Here is a 19607-nt window from a genome sequence, read left to right as displayed (position 1 = left end):
GCAGAGAAGCAGACAGTGGAGACAGATTGGGCAGTTCAGTCAGCTGAGCCCTGGGGTCTGTCTGCCCCTGGGAGGTATGATGACAACCACAGCACTCAGCGGTTAGATACAGTTAGCACCAGTGTCACCACATACTTCACTGACTGGATGACCTCGGAACAGCAAATCACAGTTGCTCTAGATTTTTTATTTTTTTTAAAGTAGTATCGTTCATTAGCATTCTTGTTGTGTACAGAATCACAAGGGTCAAATAAACATATTTTTAAGAAATTCAATTGTTTAATTATTTTTTGTGGACAAAGATTGTGTTGCTCTTTGTTTATGCTTATGTTTAATTAATCAGTTAAAGATGACTTAATTCATAGAAACACTTCCAATAAGGCTTTATTTCATATTCAATTACTGGGCACAAACTCAGATGTCCAGGAAAGTATACACTAGAATCCACAGAGATCCACATTTATTCAAAATAGGGACATCATTCCACTATTAAAGGCTTAACATAATATGGCTAAATAACTGCAAGTCTACAGTCTCTTGTGACAGATCTGTATTTTGCTGCTGAGATGACATTATCTGATCATGACAGAGTTACCAGGAGTTTCATATCCAGAGGATGTACAGTATTTATCAAATTCCCATCATCCCTGTAACATTAGCTTATGGTTTTTATTTTACAGTTAGATATGAGATGGAAAAACACATCCTTTTAGGAATAGGAATCCATTTATTCCTATAATAGCTGTAAATGCAAAAACACAAAGCAACAACGGGCACTCACACCTAACGCAACAGTCAAACTCAACGGTTAACCGCTGTCATTCACACAACCACCGTTCATACAGTGAAATTGAGGGCAAGAACGCCACTCAAACCCAGAAGTAACAAAGTCCTACATACATGAATTATCATGTATACTTTCTTCCAAAGTCTCTGGTACCTTTTTGCTTTTCCAGTCTGGTATAACAACAATGTTGTAAATTGGTTCTTCTTCTTCCTTTACCACAACTCTGAAACCCCTCCCCTTTCACTCATGGGCAGACACAGTCACACACATTTTAACAGCAGTTGGAAGTCTGTACTGAGGGGCAGTAAGAGTGTGTGTGTGAATGTGTGTGTGAGTTTGTGTAGATAGACAGTGCTGGACAGGTTACTCATCTACATGCCCCAGCACTCACACATCCTCGAATCCTCTCACACCTTGATGTGCAGCAGGACCTGTTTGCGATATGGGTTGAAGTCGTCTGGAACAGTGTCTAATAAACAACAGATACATGAAGCAGAACATACAAGTAAATTAGCTCACTAGCATTATGTTGTTCAATATAAGTATCGTTAGTGGTTAGTAGCAATGTGAAGAACGGAGTCTTACCGTTGCAGCGGTAGCGCAGGTTGGACCAGATTATGTTCTCTTGGGAGAAACAGAAGACCCCCAGTCGTCCGCCTCTCATGGTAGTGTCAATCACCACGCCAGAGTCAGCCACAATCTCCGTCCCCTCATATAACTTCACCCTGCCACAGAGCATGGGACAATGCACAAATCAGGGGACCCTTTACATTCCCTTGTCATTTCTAGCCATGTTCCCTCTGGTAATTATCAAAATGAAAGTCATCCACACTGTCTTTATTTATACCACTGTCACATACCCATAACGTGATTGTTGTGGGAAGCTGTAGTAGTATGGTCATATAAGAGATTAGTCAAATGAAGTGCCACCAAACTAAAACCCAGTGGCAAGTAACCACAGAACTCAAAATGGGTGATTTGGATGAACAGAGAAAGAGAGACAGAGAGAGCAGGCCAAGCCCCTGTCCCAGCCGCTGCCTGAGTGAGTGCAGTGCATCGCTGCAGTGCTCCATTGACTCCTCTGCACAGCATACAAAGCAGGTGTCTCTGTTTGGGTCTGAATAGGGCCTCCCTGCCTCTAAAAAGACCTGTCTCTCTCTCTCTCCACTCTCCCCTCACTGCACCCCACTGGAGTGACCCCCCCCCCCCCTCCACAAACTCCACCCCCCCAACTCTCCTTTTCTCTGGCAACTTTTTTTATAATGGGCAGTGGCATGTATTCATGGATGCCAAGGGAAGCTAGGCTTCCCCCAAAAAATGGACAAAAAAATATATACAAAATAATATATCTTTTGCCTCTCTGTGTTTCATAAATTTCCTTCAATTCGCAACAGGCTGAATGTATCTCCTCAGAGAAAGCATCTGATCTAACGTAACAGTGCCCCTCTGTCTCAGTATGTGTAGCATATCTATCTGATGCTGTTTGGTCAGAAAGACTATGAAATTGTTGCTGCCCGTAGCATTGAATGCAAGGGAAGCCAGCGAGCATTTGGTCTCCATTGATACATTTTTTTTATAATAATAGCCAATCAGTGTTGAGCTAAACTGAGTGAGCTCAACACTGAATGGTCCTGGAGCACCAAAAAAAAGGTGTCAAGGGAAGCCCGTTTGGATTTGGCTTCAGACTAATCACATCACAAGCCAAACATCATTATTGACAGAAAAAAACTTGAATTGTTGCATCTCCTTGTGTTGTTGTCTTCCGGTGGCTAGCTTGCTAAAATCGTCCCTTTCCTAAATTAGCAATGGATGGAGATAGGGATTTGGACTTGTGGTTTTACTTAATTCTCCATACTGGCCAATTATTATAACGGCGATTCTGATCCAACCATAAATTCCTACATTGTGCCCCGGGCAGTATGCTGGCCTGGCGCATCGTTGCCCATGAAAGGTAGTTAGGCTAACTAGCAAGCATTTTAATCAGGTAGCCTAGGACAACAAAAAGTGTGTACTATATGACAGAGTCATAAGCCATTTAGGCAACATGAAAGAGGAGAATGGCATTGGCGTTTCTCTACAAGTAGGGTGAGTCAAGATGTCTTTCTACTTATACGCACGCAAACACACACAAATACACACACACACAGAGAAATCAGTTACATGGACAGCCACATCATATTTAGCTTACGTTGATTGGACTAAATCGTTTTTGGTATATTTTAGTTGTCACTGCATTAGACTAAGCATAGGTGATTAGATGATGTTGAAGTTGAAAAGGTGCTGGAATAGCGGAGGCAGCTCCTGTTTTCTTTGCGACTTGCGGAAACTTTCCGTGGTTCTAAATCCATAAACATTACCTTGCTTGACCATGCTCTAGGTCATATAACTGTTTGTTACATGCAACATGTTTTGTGGTCTTCACCGGACAGATGTTGCTCTCCAGTTTTGTAATGAAACAAATATGTGGTTGAATTTATTCTGCCACTGTGTCTTATTATTGTATATATACAGCTCAAAAAAATAAAGGGAACACTAAAACAACACATCCTAGATCTGAATGAAAGAAATAATCTTATTAAATACTTTTTTCTTTACATAGTTGAATGTGCTGACAACAAAATCACACAAAAATAATCAATGGAAATCCAATTTATCAACCCATGGAGGTCTGGATTTGGAGTCACACTCAAAATTAAAGTGGAAAACCACACTACAGGCTGATCCAACTTTGATGTAACGTCCTTAAAACAAGTCAAAATGAGGCTCAGTAGTGTGTGTGGCCTCCACGTGCCTGTATGACCTCCCTACAACGCCTGGGCATGCTCCTGATGAGGTGGCGGATGGTCTCCTGAGGGATCTCCTCCCAGACCTGGACTAAAGCATCCGCCAACTCCTGGACAGTCTGTAGTGCAACGTGGCGTTGGTGGATGGAGCGAGACATGATGTCCTAGATGTGCTCAATTGGATTCAGGTCTGGGGAACGGGCGGGCCAGTCCATAGCATCAATGCCTTCCTCTTGCAGGAACTGCTGACACACTCCAGCCACATGAGGCAAATGTGAAACGTCCTGCACGGTGTTGGGCTGTAAGCACAACCCCCACAACCCCCACCTGTGGACGTCGGGCCCTCATACCACCCTCATGGAGTCTGTTTCTGACCGTTTGAGCAGACACATGCACATTTGTGGCCTGCTGGAGGTCATTTTGCAGGGCTCTGGCAGTGCTTCTCCTGCTCCTCCTTGCACAAAGGCGGAGGTAGCGGTCCTGCTGCTGGGTTGTTGCCCTCCTATGGCCTCCTCCACGTCTCCTGATGTACTGGCCTGTCTCCTGGTAGCGCCTCCATGCTCTGGACACTACGCTGACAGACACAGCAAACCTTCTTGCCACAGCTCGCATTGATGTGCCATCCTGGATGAGCTGCACTACCTGAGCCACTTGTGTGGGTTGTAGACTCCGTCTCATGCTACCACTAGAGTGAAAGCACCGCCAGCATTCAAAAGTGACCAGAACATCAGCCAGGAAGCATAGGAACTGAGAAGTGGTCTGTGGTCCCCACCTGCAGAACCACTCCTTTATTGGGGGTGTCTTGCTAATTGCCTATAATTTCCACCTGTTGTCTATTCCATTTGCACAACAGCATGTGACATTTTTTGTCAATCAGTGTTGCTTCCTAAGTGGACAGTTTGATTTCACAGAAGTGTGATTGACTTGGAGTTACATTGTGTTGTTTAAGTGTTCCCTTTATTTTTTTTGAGCAGTGTATATCACAGTGTCAAGACAGGCTATAGAGCAAATAAAGCAATTATCACAACACATAGGTTATATAATGGCTTTTTGCTCTGGCTTGGCTTCCCCGGTGATTTTACCCACGCATCGCTACTGATAATGGGCCAGAAATGTAAGGGTTTTGAGAGATGCTCAAACACAGGTATTGGTTGAAAATAATGTGTCGTTTGAAAATGTCTAGCTGATGCTTTGTTGATCACAATGTGCTATTTATGCCACCCAATAAAGCTGGTTTCTTAAACTATTTGCATAAGCAATATGTTCCTCGGATATGACGTCTGATTCAAGATATTCTCTTTCACTCTTAGAATTTGACAATCTGAGATTTTTCCTTATTCTGCTATGTTACTCTCAGTGCCTCTAGTCAGACTCCCTCACACTTGTTTATCTTTCTGTTTCTTTCTCTGTCTTTGATACTCTCCCTGCTCTCTCCCTCTCTCGCTTTCTCCCCCTCACCCCCCCTTCTCTCTCTCTCTTGCTCTCGCTCTCTCTGTCTCTCTCAGACCCCCCACTCTACAGTAGTTTCCTCTGGATCTGCATATGAACGGGCGCTCAGCAAATTCTTGCCAAGGATTTGGTTGACATGGCAACGGGGACAATAGAGGGCCAGGGGGCCCGGTCTCTCTGTAAAAGTCACAAAGAGGTTTAGGAGGGAAAAATATGGAGTATATATTGGTGAATAGCCACCCAGTCCACCAAACTGCCACCAGCCATCTTTCTTTTTCTTTTTTTATCAGCCAAGCCAAGGCAGTGTAAACTCCCTCTAGTGGTCAACAGTGGTCACACACGGCCGTGTACCACAACAGGGTCCTGTCCAGTGAGGATGAACTCAGCTTCAAGTTCAAATCCATCGAACCCATCTGCCCCCGAGTAAGTAAAAAACAATGGAATTCTGATACAAAGTCAAGCAGGTACTAAATGACTTCAGATCATAAATTCTATTGACAATAAAACAGTTACTGAACATCTGATACAAATAGAAAGTTGTAGATTAAAATAAAATACAAATAATTTAGAAGTAAGAGAGAAAGAGGGGTGTGGCCTACCTGATGTAGCCCACCTGGGGCCTGTGGCTGAGCTGCCAGCGGTAAGACGTCTTGTCTCTCCAGCCCACATTCCGTGGGTCCGACCACAGCAGCTTCACCTCCTCGTTGGTGTCACCTGTGTGCCACAGGGCGTTACGCAGGTACTCACCAGGCCCTGTACGGGACTTCACTGCCTGGAGGGGGACAGGCGAGAGAGAGAGAGAGAGAGTGTTTGTTGCATATTCTGAACCCTGTAGTAGATGCTACTTTTTCCATTATTATATTTCACTGGATAACAATCAAAGGTTTTTACAATGTCTCTCTACCACAACATGCTTTGTTGTACTTACACTACCGTTCAAAAGTGTGGGGTCACTTCGAAATGTCCTTGTTTTTTAAAGAAAAGCACATTGATTGTCCATAAAAGCCATAAAATTGATCAGAAATACAGTCTTGACATTGTTAATGTTATACATGACTATTGAAGCTGGAAATGGAAGATTTTTTATGGAATATCTACGTAGGCGTACAGAGGCTCATTATCAGCAACCATCACCCCTGTGTTCCAATGGCACGTTGTGTTAGCTAATCCAAGTTTATCATTTTAAATGGCTAATTGATTATTAGAAAACCCTTTTGCAATTATGTTAGCACAGCTAAAAACTGTTGTACTGTTTAAAGAAGCAATATAACTGGCCTTCTTTAGACTAGTTGAGTATCTGGAGCATCAGCATTTGTGGGTTCGATTACAGGCTCAAAATGTCCAGAAACAAAGAACTTTCTTCTGAAACTCGTCAGTCTATTCTTGTTCTGAGAAATGAAGCCTATTCCATGCGAGAAATTTCCAAGAAACTGAAGTTCTCGTACAACGCTGTGTACTACTCCCTTCACAGAACAGCGCAAGTTGGCTCTAACCAGAATAGAAAGAGGATTGGGAGGCCCCAGTGCACAACTGAGCAAGAGGACAAGTACATTAGAGTGTCTAGTTTGAGAAACAGATGCCTCACAAGTCCTCAACTGGCAGCTTCATTAAATAGTACCCACAAAACACCAGTCTCAACGTCAACAGTGAAGTGGCTGCTTCGGGATGCTGGCTTTCTTGCCTTCATTTCTCAGAACAAGAATAGACTGACGAGTTTCAGAAGAAAGGTCTTTGTTTCTGGACATTTTGAGCCTGTAATCGAACCCACAAATGCTGATGCTCCAGATACTCAACTAGACTAAAGAGGGCAAGGTTTTATTGCTTCTGTCACAACGTCCACAGAAGGTGGCGCCTCTCCCCGGTCGGGCGGTGCTCAGCGGTCGTCGTCGCCGGCCTACTAGCTGCCATCGATCTATGTTTCTGTGTCTTTTGGTTATGTCTGTCTAGGTCAGCACCTGTTCTGTGTTAGTTAATTAGTGGGATATTTAGTTTGTCTGTTTCGTTTGGGGATTTGTGCAGGATTATTTTATGTCATTCCTTTTGGGCAAGAAGGGGAATTGTTTGTCCTCTCTATGCTGCGTATTTTTAGGCATTAGGGTTGCCAGGCTGTTTCCCGTTCCACTGTATTTAGGAGCTGTTCTCCTATTTTGTTTGTGTGTGTGCCCTGCCTTGTTGCGGCATTTTTTGACTATTTATTAAACGGGTGTTTCACGGACCTCAGTCTCCTGCGCCTGACTTCACCCCTCCTGCTATTCAAGTGATACGTGACAGCTTCTTTAATCAGCACAACAGTTTTCAGCTGTGCTAACATAATTGCAAAAGGGTTTTCTAATGATCAACTAGCCTTTTAAAATGATAAACTTGGATTAGCTAACACAACATGCCATTGGAACACAGGAGTGATGGTTGCTGATAATGGGCCTCTGTACACCTATGTAGATATTTCATAAAAAAACTGCAGTTTCCAGCTACAATAGTCATTTACAACATTAACAATGTCTACACTGTATTTCTGATCAATTTTATGTTATTTTACTGGACAAAACATTTGCTTTTCTTTCAAAAACAAGGACATTTCGAAGTGACCCCAAACTTTTGAACGGTAGTGTATAACCAACAGCAGAGTCTGTCTGAAGGTGATTCTCAGGAAGTGTTCCGATTTAGCCAAGTTTCTTATCAGTAGCACCACCTATAGGCTGCTGTGTTTGTGTCCCATCACTCACTTTGAGCTGCAGGCCAGGTTGGGCCATGGCCCTGAAGGGTGTCGACTGCCAGTAGGTCTGCTCTGTCTGTTTCCACATCACCACGTAGAAGGAGGAGGAGTCCTGGTAGCCGAAGATGAAGCCTGCATAGTCGTCGTCCGTCACCGTGTTGATGTGGAAGGTGCCCTCAAAGTCCACCCCATTGAACGCTGTGTAGCCTGGGGGAGGTTATTGCATTGAGTCAGGTCAATTCAGTTCATTGGAATTTAAAAATATACAGTACCAGTCAAACATTTGGACACACCTACTCATTCAAGGGTTTTTCTTTATTTGTACTATTTTCTGCATTGTAAAATAATAATGGAGACATCAAAACTATGAAATAACACATATGGAATCATGTAGTAAGCAAAAAAGTGTTAAACAAATCAAAATATATTTTATATTTGAGATTCTTCAAAATAGCCACCCTTTGCCTTGATGACAGCTTTGCACACTCTTGGCATTCTTTCAACCAGCTTCATGAGGTAGTCACCTGGAATGCATTTCAATTAGCAGGTGGGCCTTGTTAAAAGTTCATTTGTGGAATTTCTTTCCTTCTTAATGCGTTTGAGTCATTCAGTTGTATTATGACAAGGTAGGGGTTGTATACAGAAGATAGCCCTATTTGGTAAAAGACCAAGTCCATATTATGGCAAGAACAGCTCAAATAAGCAAAGAGAAATGACAGTTCATCATTACTTTAAGACATGAGGGTCAGTCAATGCGTAAACTTTCAAGAACTTTGAAAGTTTCTTCAAGTGCAGTTGCAAAAACCATCAAGCACTATGATGAAACTGACTCTCATGAGGACCGCCACAGGAAAAAAAGACCCAGAATTACCTCTGCTGCAGAGGATAAGTTATTTAGAGTTACCAGCCTCAGAAATTGCAGCCCAAATAAATTCTTCACAGAGTTCAAGTAACATCTCAACATCAACTTTTCAGAGGAGACTGTGTGAATCAGGCCTTCATGGTCAATTTGCTACAAATAAACCCCTACTAAAGGACACCAATAAGAAGAAGAGACTTGCTTGGGCCAAGAAACATGAGCAGTGGACATTAGACAAGTAGAGATTTGTCCTTTGGTCTGATGAGTCCAAATTTGAGATGTTTGGTTCCAACCACAATCTCTGCATGTGTGGTTCCCACTGTGAAGCATGGACGAGGAGGTGTGATGGTGTGGGGGTGCTTTGCTGGTGACACTGTCAGTGATTTATTTAGAATTCAAGGCACACTTAACCAGCATGGCTAACACAGCATTCTGCAGAGATACGCCATCCCATCTGGTTTGTGCTTAGTGGGAGTATCATTTGTTTTCAACAGGACAATGGCCCAACACACCTCCAGGCTGTGTAAGGGCTATTTTACCAAGAAGGAGAGTGATGGAGTGCTGCATCAGATGACCTGGCCTCCACAATCACCCAACCTAAACCCAATTGAGATGGTTTGGGATGAGTTAGACCGCAGAGTGAAGGAAAAGCAGCCAACAAGTGCTCAGCATATGTGGGAACTCTTTCAAGACTGTTGGAAAAGCATTCCAGGTGAAGCTGGTTAAGAATGCCCTTGAATGAGTAGGTGTGTCCAAACTTTTGACAGGTACTGAATATATTTCTTTCCAGCACCTTTTCAATACACAGCTATACTCAAATCACTGTGTAGGCCAGAATTTGAGCAGTTCCATTTAGAATACATCACAGGACCAGGACAAGAAGTAACAAACAACATAACCCATAACATCAACTTACCCACAGCTAAACCAGGATCACTGTTCATGGTCTGAACTATTTCCATGCCCTGCAATAAAAGAGGATTCGCTAATATCAGAATCCATATCCAAAATGAATCATACACCTAATTTTAGAGTATTCCATAAGAGCGTGACAAATATGCACAATGCAATTTACCATGCTTTAGTCTGTAGTCAATGCACTAGCATAGGCCTATTTATAATAACCATAATAGTCCTCCTTGTAAACTGATTTCAGAGTAGGAGGATAACCTTAAAGGGATATTTCAGCCTACAATCAAAGTTGTTCATGTGTTGAGCCAAAGAGGGAGGTCAATGGTCACCTGATTGAGCACCACCCAATTGGGATCGATCTGTGCATCGCCCTCCGGATCCAGAATGACTGTCTGATAGGCTCTAAAGTCTGTCAGTGTGACCTCTGAACTCTCAGGGCACACATCAATCAGATCCCAGACTGAATCATTGTCAAAGTCGTTCTCACACACGTCGCCCACCCCGTTACCTGGGAGAGGAGAGGGAGATGGCCATAGTAAGACAGATGGCCACTTTTGAAGCATGTAGCAATGCAGAAGTAAAAAATAAGCTAAAACTTAAACATTGAACTATCCCTTTAACGGTTGGTTACTGTTAAAGGGATAGTTCACTGTTCAAGTTTTAGTAACGGTTGGTTACTGTTAGAATCTTTCTGGTTGGGGTTGGTGATAAGTCTGCAGTTGTCTTGAATGTCTGGGATCCCGTCATTGTCATCGTCATCGTCACAGTCGTCCCCAAGGCCATCGTTGTCCGAGTCCAGCTGGGAGCTGTTGGGATGGTCAGGGCAGTTGTCCCTGGAGTCCTGGTGACCGTCCCCATCCCTGGAACACACATAGACACATTGGAATTCAGTTAAACTCCTAGGATGGGATTTAATTCAAGGAGTGCTCTAGCGCAGTTCACTAGACAACCGACAATGCGCCTTAGGCATTTTAAACAACGTTCATGGTATATGCTGCGCATGTCGGCTCAATCGTAAATGACCTTTTAAAATCCGGTATAGTGCGCTGCCCTATAACGCATTGAATCCTGGCCCAAGTCATGTTATGTTCACTTATTTTGTTTGTACCGAAATAGTTAGTGTTTTTTTGATCACCTAGAAAAACACCATCAGGAAGTTCTAACTGCAGCACAAAAACAAGCCCCAGCAGGTGTGTGTGTCTACTTGTAAATCCCAGCAGGTGTAAAGTGAGTGTGTGTTTTTGTGAATATGAGCGCAGCAGGTGCATGTATGTGTGTGTTAGCCACAGCAGGTGTAGCGCTGTGTGACAGCTGTAGCAGTGTGAGTGCAGTTTGTGTGTGTTTGTGTGCGGACGTGTGTGCGTGCATGTTTAAGTCAGAGACTCACGTGTCCTGGTCAGTGTCACACACATCTCCCACCAGGTCATTGTCAATGTCCGTCTAGGGGGAGAGGTTCAGAATAAACCAAAGACAAGACAAATGAGCAGCCTAAACCCCTGTTTCAGCCAAGCTGAATATCTTCTGTAGATCCATATTTTGGGAATTGGGGGTGTGTGAAGGTTATTTTACCTGCATGGGGTTGCTGATCTCAGGGCAGCTGTCGCAGGCGTCTCCTACCCCGTCTCCGTCCCTGTCTGTCTGCATGGGGTTGGGGACTTTGGGGCAGTTGTCCAGCACGTTGGGGATACCTGAACACCAGGGTAAGACAGGGGGGAGACATGAGGGCCATCACCTAGTTGCTTAGATTTGCTATGTTAACAATGAGTGTAATGCCAAATTCAACGGCGGCCCACAAAAAGGTCCCCCGGACATCTTGCCGTTTATGTGTGAGTGAGTGTGTGAGTGAAAGTGTGAGTGTGTGTGTGTGTGAATACACACCATCTCCATCTATGTCATTGTCACAGGCGTCTCCTTGCCCATTGCTGTCCGTATCCTTCTGGTCAATGTTAGGGACATTGGGACAGTTGTCACAGGCGTCACCGAAAGAGTCTGTGTCTGAGTTCTGCTGATCTTTGTTGGGTTCTAGTCGACAGTTATCCTGCAAAATATAACAGTTATTGTCATGAGAAAAAACGAGAAACAATGACTTACAATCATACAAGTTATATTATCACACACATACACCCAGATACAATTATCACAGAGGGTCTGAGATGGAAACACACACACCTCCACATTCTTGATGCCGTCCCCATCTGCGTCCTCGTCACACTGGTCTCCGATGCCGTCGTTGTCTGCGTCCTCCTGGCCTGAGTTGGGTGTGTAAACACAGTTGTCCTGTTTACAGTGCTTGTCATTGTCCATACAGGGTAGAGAGCGGTCTGGGTATCCATCAATGTCTGTATCTGTGCCACAAGTGTTCCCGTTACCGGCCCAGCCAATGTTGCACTGGAGAATGGAAGAAAAGAGAGCATTTTAAAACAAACCTACAATACATCTATAACAGGGGTGGGCAATTCCAGTCCTTGAGGGCCTGATTGGTGTCACAGTTTTGCCCCAGCTCCAGCTAACACACCTGACTCCAATAATCACCTAATCATGATCTTCAGTTTAGAATGCAATTTGATTAATCAGCTGTGTTTGCTAGGGATGGAGAAAAAGTGTGACACTAATCAGGCCCTCGAGGATTGGAGTTGCCCAGCCCTGATCTATAAAGTAGTATTTAGAGTTTGGCAGTATAGGGCAGTGTGGCTCCTCTTTTCCGTGCCAGGAGGGCAAAGGTAGTAAAAGACCACTGTTGCTTACCGCACAGGACACCTCGCCGTTCCTCTCTATAATGCAGTGGGCGTTGGCATCACAGGGGTTAAAGCTGAGTGTGGCACAGGACCTACGGGGCATGCAGCCCACTGTCTGGTTCCCCAGGTAACCCACCTTACAGCCACCACACCTGAACGAGCCCTGGGAGAGAAAGAGAGAAGGAGAGGTGGGAGAGAGAGAGAGAGAGAGGAGGACGGGGGCAAGAGAGAAGGAGAGGTGGGAGAGAGAGAGGAGGAGGGTGGAGAGAGAAAGAGAGATGGGGAGAGAGAGGAGGAAGGGAGAGAGAACAGCTTTACTACACAGTGGCTCTAGAGTACTCTCATATGATCACAAGAGGGCGATGTCTCGTTTGTGAAGATTTGACGCTGTACATACATTGTAATAAACATCTTCACATTGGAAAAGGGTTTCTACTCACGATGGTGTTGGTACACATGGAGTGTGGCACACAGGCGTTGGCAACTTCAATACACTCATCGATGTCTACACACTCCTATAAACAAAACCACAGCAAGGTGTGTGAGGGAAAAAAATACAATAGGGATTTATGGATTATGTCAATAAGGAAAAAAGTGATAGTGTGTGTGTGTGTGTGTGTGTGTGTGTGTGTGTGTGTGTGTGTGTGTGTGTGTGTGTGTGTGTGTGTGTGTGTGTGTGTGTACCTGCTTGTGGTGCTTGGCGTACTCCAGTCCGACCCCAAAGAGGGGTGGGCCCCAGAGACCAGGGGGGCAGAGCTCACAGCTGAAACCCTTCACTGTGTTTATACACGCATCTGGAGAGTAGCAGGGCTGGGCTATGGAACACTGAGACAAGTTAGAGAGACAGAGAATAGAAATAGAGAGAGAACAGAGAGAGTGGGGGAGACGAGAAAGAAATAGACAGAGATACAGTGAGGGAAAAAAGTATTTGATCCCCTGCTGATTTTGTACATTTGCCCACTGACAAAGAAATGATCAGTCTATACTTTTAATGGTAGGTTAATTTGAACAGTGAGAGACAGAATAACAACAAACAAATCCTGAAAAACGCATGTCAAAAATGTTGATTGATTTGCATTTTATTGAGGGAAATAAGTATTTGACCCCCTCTCAATCAGAAAGATTTCTGGCTCCCAGGTGTCTTTTATACAGGTAACGAGCTGAGATTAGGAGCATACTCTTAAAGGGAGTGCTCCTAATCTCAGCTTGTTACCTGTATAAAAGACACCTGTCCACAGAAGCAATCAATCAATCAAATTCCAAACTCTCCACCATGGCCAAGACCAAAGAGCTCTCCAAGGATGTCAGGGACAAGATTGTAGACCTACACAAGGCTGGAATGGGCTACAAGACCATCGCCAAGCAGCTTGGTGAGAAGGTGACAACAGTTGGTGCGATTATTCGCAAATGGAAGAAACACAAAAGAACTGTCAATCTCCCTTGGCCTGGGGCTCCATGCAAGATCTCACCTTGTGGAGTTGCAATGATCATGAGAACGGTGAGGAATCAGCCCAGAACTACACGGGAGGATCTTGTCAATGATCTCAAGGCAGCTGGGACATAGTCACCAAGAAAACAATTGGTAACACACTATGCCGTGAAGGACTGAAATCCTGCAGCGCCCGCAAGGTCCCCCTGCTCAAGAAAGCACATATGCATGCCCGTCTGAAGTTTGCCAATGAACATCTGAATGATTCAGAGGACAACTGGGTGAAAGTGTTGTGGTCAGATGAGACCAAAATGGAGCTCTTTGGCATCAACTCAACTCGCCGTGTTTGAAGGAGGAGGAATGCTGCCTATGACCCCAAGAACACCATCCCCACCCGTCAAACATGGAGGTGGAAACATTATGCTTTGGGGGTGTTTTTCTGCTAAGGGGACAAGACAACTTCACCGCATCAAAGGGACGATGGACGAGGCCATGTACCGTCAAATCCTGGGTGAGAACCTCCTTCCCTCAGCCAGGGCATTGAAAATGGGTCGTGGATGGGTATTCCAGCATGACAATGACCCAAAACACACGGCCAAGGCCACAAAGGAGTGGCTCAAGAAGAAGCACATTAAGGTCCTGGAGTGGCCTAGTCAGTCTCCAGACCTCAATCCCATAGAAAATCTGTGGAGGGACCTGAAGGTTCGAGTTGCCAAACGTCAGCCTCGAAACCTTAATGACTTGCAGAATATCTGCAAAGAGGAGTGGGACAAAATCCCTCCTGAGATGTGTGCAAACATGGTGGCCAACTACAAGAAATGTCTGACCTCTGTGATTGCCAACAAGGATTTTGCCACCAAGTACTAAGTCATGTTTTGCAGAGGGGTCAAATACTTATTTCCCTCATTAAAATGCAAATCAATTTCTAACATTTTTGACATGCATTTTTCTGGATTTTTTGTTGTTGTTATTCTGTCTCTCACTGTTCAAATAAACCTACCATTAAAATTATAGACTGATCATTTCTTTGTCAGTGGGCAAACGTACAAAATCAGCAGGGGATCAGATACTTTTTTCCCTCACTGTAAGTGGTACAGTAGGGGCTCTTTGAAATAAGAGCCGTGCTGAGTACAGTACTTGAAGTGACTCTGTCTATTTTGACAACAGCTCAGCTGTCACCCTAAAAGCCTTGTCAATTCACATTTCATTCAACTGTGAGCTTGAGGCAGTGTAAAAACCACCATTTAATACCCGGCTAGGCTAATTTCCATTTCTTTTCTGTTATTGTGTTATACCTCGTCAATGTCCTGGCAGTGGGTTCCGTTCCCCATCATGCCCTCCGGGCAGGGACCACAGCGGTACCCTGGGTAGTCAAAGGTCTCCATGCAGGACACACCCTTAAAACAGGGGTTGGGGGAGCAGGGGGAACGAGGGTCGTGGAAGCCTGGAGGTCAACACACCGTTGGTTTAGGTTTTATTTTGTATTTAAGAGCAAGACAAGAACAGGGAACATGAGGGATGGGTCAAATTTTCCATACATATTGTTTTTTTCCCATGGCTGTTCACTCACCACACACTTGGCACTCCAGAATGGTGTTCCTAATCAGGGACATCTCCTTCACCTGGAGAAGGAGAGGACATCAGTGAAAATGCACAATCACATACAGTATGCAGACACACATACATGCTGCATGCATACACTTGTACAAACCCACACACAGACACACAACCCACCTGCTCTCTGATGTCCTCTCGCAGCTCTCCTAGGATCTGGTTAAAGATGATTAGCTGACCAATCAGAGCCTTAGTGTGGTCACCTGACATACAATAACCACAGAATGCCCAATCATTGTCAAGTAAAGCCAATACACATTTCCATAAGACATTGATTCCACTGTATACTTGAAAAGAGACATTTGGATACACTCACCTAGAATGGAGTTCACTTCTGCAGTCGCACCGACTGTAAGAAGAGGAAAAGGACTTTAGGTTAAAACATGTTCAGGATGCACATCTGATTCGCTTTTTTCATAACAGACTTCATCTTGGAAAGTCATATAGTGATTTTGGACACACCTGTGTTGTAGACTGATGAATCCCCCTGGAATGGACAGTCTGTCAGGGCACCTGCTTTGGCCACACTGCCCCCTAGTGCCATTTTGAGGGACTCCACAGCGCCCTGTAATGGGAGAACCTTGGATCACACCATGCTGTGGTTGAGCTGCTATGATATGCTATGATTTGATATGACAGCTGTTGCTATGGTTAAAGGTAGTCAAAGAGGACCACCTCTCAATTAAAAGTCGCCTCCACTCCTCGTCTGCTCCACTTCATCTACACTGATGTGAAAGCCCTTGACAGGTGAAAGCTAATTTCCAGTAGGCATCCACCGTATTGCTTCACCCTGTGTTTTCAAATAAGTGCAGATTGAGGATAGGAGACGAGGAGAGCAAGCCACGTTGGGCTATTGAGATGAAGCCCTGGCCCCTAACTAAAGGGGCATGGGATTTACTTGGGACTAAGTGTCAGACTCAGTGCTCCTTGTCACCTGTAGCCTTGCGTAGGCCTTGAAGCCATTACGAATCTCCACCTTCTCCGCAGAGAGAGGGACCAATGGTGGGAGGCCCTGGCTGGAGTCAGCCAATCGACAATTGACGTAGAGCTCCAGGTGTAGGTTGTCTCTGCGCAGGCCTCCGACCCGGAGAATAATGGAGTGTGTGCGACCATCAGCCAGGTTTGCGCTCTGGAGGTTCACTGTGTGAATTTTGCCATCCTCCCTCACGTAACGCACCAGAGCTAAGAGAGAGGATGACAGAGGGAGAAAAAATAAAATTGGATTTAGTGAACAAGGAAAGGTAACTAATAACAGCAAAAGAAGAACAAGGAGAGAAAGGTCAAACAGATACAAAAGAAGGGGGGGTGGAAAAAGGGAAACTTGATGGACAGATTGATATTAATGTGAACACTTTTAAATACTAAAGGTGGTTTGAGACTGAGTTAGTTGTATGCTCCGTCACAGAGAAACTAGGAAATAGTTCATTCTGGTTTAGTCAGTGGGTGAGAGTGAAGTACCTTTATTGATCTTTCCCATGATGGCCAGCTCCAGGTACTTCTTGTTCCCCTCTTTGCTGTAGAGGCCCAGCAGCACCCCTCCCATCTTGGGAGGCAGGCGGAATGTGGACACGATGTAGATGTCACTGAGCACACTCATGGCACCTGTCACCTTCTCCACCGCAGACACACTGGTCTTGGAGTCCAGGGTTAGCATGTCAATGACTGGAGAGGGGGTGAGGAGAGAGAGATAATGAAGGAGAGAATGACAGAGAGGGATAATGAAGAAAGAGGGTATCTATCTACCATTTTCCCTGATCAAAGGCTCTCATCCAGTCCCATGATGACGCTTCACCTTTGACTCTTGGCCAGGTATATGAGGACACCTGTTGAGTGACTAGTTGACATCTCTGAAGCAACATCTAACAACAATAGCAAATCTGACTCTTATTATAACCGCATCTCTTATGAAGACTTCTTAAGAAACAAGTTTTCCAAGTTATTTTATTTCACTAATAAATAGTCCCCATCTACAGTTTAAATGTTTGTTTAATAGGCAGCTAGTACAGTGTTATAACATTGTAGGTACAAATACATAGTACATTTCAACAATTTTCTTACACATATTTTTCTATTTAATTTCTCTTCCTATGACTTTGAATTTCTCTCTGTATTTATTGTCTTTCCTAGACTGTGCACCAATACAGAATTATTTTACTTCCATCAATTTTAGCAGTGGCATTCCTGAACATTATCACAGAGAACTTCATAGTGCCAAAAGTCAAAGCCCATGCTGACACATTGTTGGATATTAAAACCCAGGGGAAAACAAAAGAAAGAGGAATAAAAGGAGCAGGATTCCTGGCTGCTTTCTGGCTCTTAGTAGGAAGGCTTTCCCCTTCCTCCTTCCTCTCTCTGCCTCTCTCTCTCTCTGCTATTATTTCTGACACCTCCTCACCCGTTCACACACTGGTTTGGACAATGAGGTTTGGCAATGATCAGGATTTATGTCACAAACAGGCTGTGAGCACTCAAGGGGGAAAGAGGGGAATAGGGGAAAAGTCAGCCAAGGAAGTCATAAAATAGTTGGCTTAGCTTTTTCTCTGTTCCTGTATATGTCATAAAGAATACAAGTGGAGGAGACATGATCAGTTATGACATGTGGAAGGAAAAAACTGGTCATCTCAAAAAAGAAAGAAAAGAGAGAGGAAATATGAATGATCAATTAGAAATAATATTAAATATTATTTGTGTATGAAATGGAAAATAAATAACCTAATTAACCAGCAGTGAAACAAGACCAACATAACCAAGATGAATGAGAAAACAGATGATAGAAAGTAGCCTATAGAGATAAAACAGCACATTTCAAGCCATAAAGGTGAGAGAAAAACGTTGCGCCCTGTGTGTGGAGTGTTTTACGCTCGACTTGGAAATTGTTATAGGGCTCGCACACACTTCTAAAACTACAGTTTTAACTAATATTTTCAGGATTATAATAACCATCTCGAGTTTATGTGTGTCTATGGCAGAACAAAGTGAAGTCCAGACCAAAAACAGTCTGCATCAATTAATTTCGAAAACACACTTCCACCTAATTTAATTTGATGATTCACAAAAGACGCACTACTATGAGTGAGTTAGTATTATTTGTTTTACCTTGCATATCTTGCTTATCCATTGGCTCACATGTTGCAACGAATAGAAATGTGGATAGAGCCAGAAAAATTGGCACATCGCGCCTCGCACCCATGTCCCAAGAAACGGTGCGGGAAAGTTGACACGAAAGTCAACAGGAGTAAATAACTATCCGCCGAGAGTCCAGTTTGATGTTTATGAATGAAGATTTATTTCAAAGTGAAAAATATAAGTCTGCAGGGTGAGTTGACCGCAGAATGTAGGTTCAAGAGCCGTTACAAATGTCGACTGGCTTCTTACAGGCGCGCTCCGGCCAAGTACCTCGTTCGCATAGAGTGGATGTGACAGTGAGCGAGGGAGTTCATTCGCCTGCTATAACCTGAGGCGTGCGGGGTGTCCAACTTTCTCAATTCTCATGTTATACAGCCATAATCTAGGCTGTGCCGGTAGTCTATACTGTCATTAATCTGATATAAAGTTATGTCCTATGTTTAAGGTATAGCAGGGGTGTTCAACTCTTACCCTATGAGGTATGTTGTACCTAATAATTAATTGCACCCACCTGGTGTCCCAGGTCTAAATAAGTCCCTGATTAGAAGGGAACAATGAAAGAACGCAGGTAGAACTGGCTTCGAGGTCCAACGTTGATTTTGAGGGGCCTATAGCCTTAAGTAGGCTATGTACTTCAAACATATGAGACTATCCTCCCTGGGCAGGAAGATAAAAGAGGGTAAGGACAGAAGAACAAAACAGAAAAACAAACAAGATGTCATAAAATGGTTCACATGTGTTTCCATGATATTAAATTCTACTAAACTAACATTTGAAATTGTTTTAAGATGGTCATACCATCGATCATTCAGCTATTCGATTTTACATTTTAGGTATGGCTATCAAATATATATATATATATATCCTTGCACAAAGGCGGAGGTATCGGTCCTGCTGCTGGGTTGTTGCCCTCCTACGGCCTCCTCCAGGTCTCCTGATGTACTGGCCTGTCTCCTGGTAGCGCCTCCATGCTCAGGACACTACGCTGACAGACACAGCAAACCTTCTTGCCACAGCTCGCATTGATGTGCCATCCTGGATGAGCTGCACTACCTGAGCCACTTGTGTGGGTTGTAGACTCCGTCTACAACACTGCTCAAAAAAATAAAGGGAACACTTAAACAACACAATGTAACTCCAAATCAATCACACTTCTGTGAAATCAAACTGTCCACTTAGGAAGCAACACTGATTGACAAT

General features: G+C 44.0%; 1 protein-coding gene across 1 annotated transcript; it reads right to left on the bottom strand.

Moving 5' to 3' along the window:
• Positions 1-366: 366 nt before the first annotated feature.
• Positions 367-18694, bottom strand: LOC106605431 (thrombospondin-3a). Its single transcript, XM_014201085.3, has 22 exons — positions 18378-18694; positions 16740-16943; positions 16216-16463; positions 15744-15846; positions 15598-15630; positions 15402-15484; positions 15238-15289; positions 14963-15111; positions 12923-13063; positions 12679-12753; positions 12249-12401; positions 11673-11891; positions 11382-11541; positions 11073-11191; positions 10891-10943; positions 10182-10363; positions 9833-10011; positions 9508-9556; positions 7743-7939; positions 5619-5791; positions 1373-1512; positions 367-1256 (listed from the first exon to the last, which is right to left on the bottom strand). The coding sequence occupies exons 1-22, from the start codon at positions 18469-18471 to the stop codon at positions 1195-1197; spliced, it is 2868 nt and encodes a 955-aa protein (XP_014056560.1). The 5' UTR covers positions 18472-18694; the 3' UTR covers positions 367-1194.
• Between the last annotated feature and the right edge of the window lie 913 nt (positions 18695-19607).

The sequence above is a fragment of the Salmo salar genome, chromosome 05, assembly GCF_965601325.2.
Source record: "Salmo salar chromosome 05, fSalSal1, whole genome shotgun sequence".
Taxonomy (NCBI): Eukaryota; Metazoa; Chordata; class Actinopteri; order Salmoniformes; family Salmonidae; genus Salmo; species Salmo salar.
The sequence above is the reverse complement of the archived record's forward strand: the minus strand, read 5'-3'. Positions and strand labels throughout refer to the sequence as shown.

What these genes read in the sequence shown, in the direction of transcription:
- LOC106605431 (XM_014201085.3), bottom strand. Translation starts at nt 18,471, where the DNA reads ATGGGTGCGAGGCGCGATGTGCCAATTTTTCTGGCTCTATCCACATTT. An exon ending in AGATCAGCAACCCCATGCAG is followed by an intron (nt 10,944 to 11,072) that starts GTAAAATAACCT and finishes CTCTCCCCCTAG; the next exon opens with ACGGACATTGACAATGACCT. An exon ending in CCCCAGGTGGGCTACATCAG is followed by an intron (nt 1,513 to 5,618) that starts GTAGGCCACACC and finishes GCTCTGTGGCAG; the next exon opens with GGTGAAGTTATATGAGGGGA.